This window comes from Carlito syrichta, unplaced genomic scaffold, assembly GCF_000164805.1.
Source record: "Carlito syrichta isolate Samal-C Ts95f unplaced genomic scaffold, Tarsius_syrichta-2.0.1 Scaffold311852, whole genome shotgun sequence".
NCBI lineage: Eukaryota > Metazoa > Chordata > Mammalia > Primates > Tarsiidae > Carlito > Carlito syrichta.
Window position 1 is genome coordinate 313,296 of NW_007255948.1, and position 6,085 is coordinate 319,380.

The following is a 6,085-nucleotide window of genomic DNA, read 5'->3' on the forward strand; positions in this document are numbered from 1 at the left end:
CCGGCGCGCGGCGGGCGGAAAACCGAACCGGCCCACGTGGGCCAGGCCGCCCCGCCCCGCCGCGCAGACGCCGCCTGACTCCGCAGTCCGGGCCTGGGGCTGGGCGCTCAGCCCAGGAGGAGCCCCTCACCCGCTCCCGCACCGCAGAGACGCCCAGGCCAAGGGCCCCTCCCTTCCCAGCCCAGAGTGACAGCCACAAGCCGGGCCAGGTGGAACCAGAGCCAGCTGCGCCGGAGCGGGCGCCCCTAGGCCGTGAGTGCGGGGCCGGAGGGGGAGGATTCGGGGCCCAGTCGCGGGCTGCGGGAGCAAAGCCTTCGCCTGGCCGCCTCCTTCGCGGAGGTTAGGCAAGGATGGTCTCTGTCCTCTGTCCTCTGTCTCCTGTGGGTTGTCTCTTTCCTGCAACACCAGGAAAGGAGACCGCCTCCCCCCATCTTCCACAGCTACCCCACCCACCCTGGCAAATTGCAGATTAATTTGGAGGGAGTCTGATCCTGGGGTGTGTGAGTACCCATTTTACCATCTCTGAGAACCTAGTCATCTTTAGCCCCACCTCCATCTTATCTTCGCTTCCTTCACAGCCCCGCCCAAGTTTAGGAAAAAAGAAAATATTGGGATTAGGGGAGATCTCCAGGCACCTTCCCACAGTCCTTGCTTAGAGGGATGGAGTATGCAGGTTACAGAGACATTGCTCCTACACCATTCTCTCGAAGACTTCTCCCCACCACTGCATGTGAGTCTTGTCCCTGCCACCTAGGGAGGTCTTCCTACTGCCTGTTCCACTTAGAGTATCCCTCCTCTTCATGATCTTCAATTTTTCTAGTCCTAGTAATGTGTGGTCAGCAGAAAACTCTTGTTCATTCAGATCCTACTTTTGGTGGCAGCCGGTTATTGGGGAAGAGAGAGTAGGGCCTCAGGATGGAGCTAGCTAGGGTCAGGGACACTGGGAGGCAAGGAGGCAAGCTCAGAAGAGAAGCTGGTCCATGGAAGAGAAGGGCCCCCTAAGGTGGGGAAAGGAACTGAACCCAGCTCTTCCAGCCTTGGGCAGTCAGCTCCTGCTACCACTGACTCTGTCTGCTTGAGCATTGAAATCCACTGCAGAGCACCTCTTGTAATTGCACAAGTCAAACATGACTTAAAAAAAAGAAAAGAACCGGGCTCGGTGGCTCAGCCTGTAATCCCGCGCCTTTGGGAGGCTGAGGTGAGTGGATTGCCTGAGCCTGCGGGTTCGAGACCCACCTGGGCAGTGAGACCGCATCTCTGCAATAAATCAAAAAATCAGCCGGGTGTGGTAGTGCATGCCTGTAATTCCGGCTACTTGGAAGGCTGAGGCGGAAGGATCGCAGGAGCCCAGCAGGTCGAGGCTGCAGTGGCCGGGAGCGGCCATTGCACTCCAGTCTGGGCAACAGAGTGAGACTCCAACTCAAAAAGAAAAGAAAAGAAATCCACTGCAGTTCCCTCTCTGTTCACTGACTCAGCATGTACCTGGCTCTATGCTGGCCCCTGGAAATAGGATGGAGGATATATAGAAGATTCCAAATTTAGGCAGGGAGCCAGATTACACTGCAACAAACATGCCAGCTGAATAGATATTTACTGACCACCAAGTGTGTGCATCAGGGACAGGACACAGACTGTAACCAAGACAGTGCGAACTCAGAGGAAGTCATAATGAACTGTGTAATATTGGCTGGTGAGGAGAATATCAGGAAGGCTTCAGAGAGGTGGGGATATTAGAACTGAGTTTCAAAAAAAGAATTTGCTGGGTGGAGAAGGGAGGAGCTTCCAGGGGAGGGGAGAGGAAGGATATTGTAGGCCACAGGAATAGTGTAAGGAGACAATGGTGTGTCTTGAGACCTCTGAGCAGTTTGGTGTGATGGCAGAGTGACATGAGGCAAGTATGGAGGGATGAGCAGGAGCCAGATCAATCAGGGCCTTGTAGTTCAGCAGGAGTTTAGAGAGGGCACTCGGAGCTGGGACAGATCAGATTTACATTTTTAACTGGAGGCAGAGAGGTTAGTGAAAAGGCTGTGGCAATAATCCAGGTCAGAAATAGCCTGAATCCAGAGTAAGTGAAGAGGAACAATTGTCAGAATTTGATGACCAATGAGATGAAGGAATGAAGGAGAGTGAGGAGTACAGGATGCTCCCAGCCTTCTGACTTGAGTGACTGAATGGAGAGCAGAGCCATTTTGCAGAGGACACTGAAGAAGGAGGGCTGATTTGGACATGTAGAATTTGAGGAACCTATGATTGATTGCTGGGTTTGATAGCAGTTGGGTCTGGGCTGAAGGCAGATCTGAGAGTCACGAACATATGATGCTTCTTGAAGCTACAGGAGATAATGAGGGCATCTGGAGAGAAATGTACATAATGAGAAGACAGCCTGCCTCTGAAAAACCCCAAGCTGAGAGACCGAGAATGAACAGACACACAGGGAGGAGAAAAACCATGAAGGGACATGTCACCAGAGTCAAGGGGAAGGACTGCTCCCAAACTGACAGGGAGCAGCCAGGCTCTTGCAGCCTTGTCCCTGCAGCTAGGTTGGCCCAACCTCAGGTACCTCACCCTGTCCTCTGTGACTCATTTTTCTGCTTCCCCTTTTACAGACCAGATGTTCGCCATCCAGCCAGGACTAGCTGAGGGGGGCCAGCTCCTGGGAGGCCCACCTCTTGGAGTATGTCAACCTGAGCTCCAACCAGACAGCAACTCCAACTTCATGGCAAGTGCCAAGGATGCCAATGAGAATTGGCATGGAATGCCAAGCAAAGTGGAACCTATCCTGATGAGGAGCTCCTCTGAGTTGCCCTCTGACAACCAGGCCTTCCAGGCCCCTGGACTCCCTGAGGGAGGGGTCCGCAGCCCCCCAGAGGGGGCAGAGATTCCTGGGGCTGAGCCTGAGAAGATGTGTGATGCTGGCACAGTCTGCTCCCCTCTGGAGGACAATGGCTATGCTAGCAGTTCCCTGAGCATCGACAGTCCTAGCAGCAGTCCTGAGCCTGTCTTTGGGACTCCTCGAGGTCCTGGGCCTCCCGACCCCCTTCTGCCCTCGGTGGCCCAGGCTGTGCAGCAGCTGCAGGCTCAGGAGCGCTACAAGGAGCGGGAGAAGGAGAAGCACCATGTGCACTTGGTGATGTACCGTCGCCTGGCACTGCTCCAGTGGATCCGCGGCCTGCAGCACCAGTTGGTAGATCAGCAGGCCCGGCTGCAGGAAAGCTTCGACACCATCCTAGACAACCGGAAAGAGCTTATCCGCTGTCTCCAGCAGAGGGCAGCACCATCCAGGCCCCAGGACCAGGGTTAAGAACTTGCCTCCACAGGTGTGCAAGGGTATGTGTGTATATCTGCAGGCATGTGCGAGGTGGTGTACAAGTAAGTACGTGATTATTTGCTGTTATGAGTGCAGGTAAGCATAAGTAAGTGTGTATGTGCTAACATGTAGGCAGGTGTGTATAAGATATGTAAATGAGCTTAAGTGTGCACATGTGCACACACATGCTAACGTATGTGGAACTACATGTGAGTGTGTGAGAGTGAACATACCTGTGTGAGTGAGTGAATTTATATATACATGTGTGGACAGGTACTCAGCAGTGTGTGTATATGTGTTTGAGTGAGGATGTGTACGCAAAAGATGTATGTGTCTATGAGTGAATCTGAGTGTGCAAGCTTATGTTGGTATATGTGAGTGAGTCCTTGTGTGTGCAGGCCTATGTGTAGGGGTGCATGTGTGCAGGTGCAGGCATGCGAGACGTATGTTAGGAGCATATGTATTTGCAGGCAGACAAATATGTATCCAGTTGCACCTGTGGGGCATCTACTCATGCCCTGTGTTACCCATGGCCTACCCAGTCTTTTTTCTCCACTGGCTCCTACTGCTCCCTGGAAAGAGAAGGCTCGTGTGGTATGCTGTCATTTATCTGAGGGTTGTGCTTATCCATTTTCCTGACATTTCCCAGGCCACCTCTCCTCATCCTTTTCCTCACCTAACTCAGACTTTGGTCTGCTAAAGCTGTTGTCCCTAACGTTGGCTTTGCTGTAAGAGGTTTAGTGGGTGGCTCTGCCCTGCCATGGTATTTTTGCTGCAATTTTGTCAGGGCAGTTGGTGGAGAATTGATGTCAGAGAGGGTCACTGGGAGTGGTGATGGAGATGATGGTGGGGGTGGGGACAGAGAAGGAGATAGACTGTCTCTCTTGAACTCTGCTTTTGGGCACATGGGTGATGGGGCTGGGGGCAACGACAATGGTAGAACCCTGTAAAGAACAGGAGAGTGGGAATTCTAAAAGACCCGTTTCCTTTACACTCTGGTTTCTCTTTATATCGTATAAATCTTTCGCCATTTTGAAATGCTTGTTTCTGGCCAGCACGGTGGCTCACGCCTATAATCCCAGCACTTTGAGAGGCCAAGGTGGGAGGATTGCTTGAGCCCAGGAGTTCAAGACTAGCCTAGACAACATAGTGAGACCTCATCTCTACAAAAAATTTTTTTAAATTAGCCTGGGCATGTCTGTAGTCCCATCTACTCAGGAGGCAGAGGTGAAAGGATTGCCTGAGCCTAGGACATTGAAGCTGCAGTGAGCCATGTTCATGCCACTGCACTCCAACCTGGGCAAGAGAGTGAGACCTTGACACAAAAAATAAAGTAAATAATAAAACCTGTTTCCAAACAAAGCATACTTCTCCATTGGGAAAGAAGCTTTGCAGACTATATTGATTTAAGCTTCTGAAATGGAATGTATGCTTATAAGCTTGCGAGTAACATATGAGATGTTCCAAGGGAAAAATCTCACTTCCCTCACAATAACTCTCTGGCTTTAGCAACATTGGATGTCAAATTGGTTTGGTTCATTTATCTGAAATCAGACTGTCAGGAGGAGCCAGAGCTTAGCTGTGCGGGGTGGGAATGGGGCAGTATCAACCTAGCCTCAGGAAGTTCCTAGAGTGCTGGGTCCTACTCCCTTCTTTCACTTCATGGCCCTTTAAACAGGGATTGACAGGTTCCATGAGTTGAAGAGAGGGTGAGTCTCAGGGAGAACCAATGACTAAGGTAGCTACACCTCTGCTTTGCTCCTGGAAGCCAAGAGAATTGAAGATCCTGGTGGGTGAGCAATGATATACTTAGAGAGGAAGAACTGGCAGGTGAACAGTGGTATGGAAGTCATTGATGCTGCCTCTGGCCCTCATTCTCCCTGAATGCAAAATGTGAGATCTCTTCCTGTCTATCTGTAAAGAGTTTCATCCCTTCCAGGTGGGTGGGTAAAAGGTATAGGGGGTGAGGGTAAGGCGTGGGTCCTGGGGACTTTGTGTCTGTAGCTCTTGCATGTTGAGTGTGAACCTGGCCTTTGTACTGACCGGTGAATAAACTGGGGCAGAGAATTCAATTTCTTGAGTATGTGTTTTTCTTCTTCCTGTTGTCTGGTGGCCTCTTTTCCACACCACCTGAACTTTCCTTTTGAGCAGGGTCCTGGACTGGGAGCAGGGGAGTGGTTATAGGGGAAGATACCAGGAAGGAGGAGGATCTCAGATTCCTATGTCTGGCAATCAGATGGGGGCAAAGTCTCTCAGGATCCTGCCAGTCTGACAGAGGGGACTTGGCCTCTGTCCTGAGAGTTTCATGTGGGATTGTGTTTGTTGTACATCACCTTTGGACCTAAATAAATTGTGAGGGACACATCACACATTCTCTCACATATTCAGCTGTACCTTGGAGTCACCACTTCCCTGAAAGATCCCCTGACTGAAAACCACCTAGTTAGGATCCTTAAGTGGTTTTGACACAGATGTGTTTATGACATACAGTTATCCCTCAATATCCAAGGGCATGATTTTCAGCACCCCCACAGATCCCAAAATCCACAGTGAAAGTATTGTATTTTTTTTTTTGAGTTGGAGTCTCACTCTGTTGCCCAGACTGGAGTGCAGTGGCCACTCCCGGCCACCGCAGCCTCGACCTGCTGGGCTCCGGCAATCCTTCCGCCTCAGCCTTCCAAGTAGCTGGAATTACAGGCGTGCGCTACCATGCCCGGCTAATTTTTTGATTTATTGTAGAGGTGAGGTCTCACCAAGTTACCCAGGTGGGTCTTGAAC

The 6,085-nt window shown here is 51.3% G+C and overlaps 1 protein-coding gene across 1 annotated transcript; it reads left to right on the top strand.

Annotated features, from left to right (window-relative positions):
* Positions 1-69: 69 nt before the first annotated feature.
* Positions 70-4,431, top strand: CUNH1orf216 (chromosome unknown C1orf216 homolog). The gene is made up of 2 exons (XM_008069188.2): positions 70-252; positions 2,607-4,431. Exon 2 carries the CDS (start codon positions 2,612-2,614, stop codon positions 3,299-3,301), a length of 690 nt encoding a protein of 229 aa, XP_008067379.1. The 5' UTR covers positions 70-252; positions 2,607-2,611; the 3' UTR covers positions 3,302-4,431.
* The last annotated feature ends 1,654 nt before the right edge of the window (positions 4,432-6,085 follow it).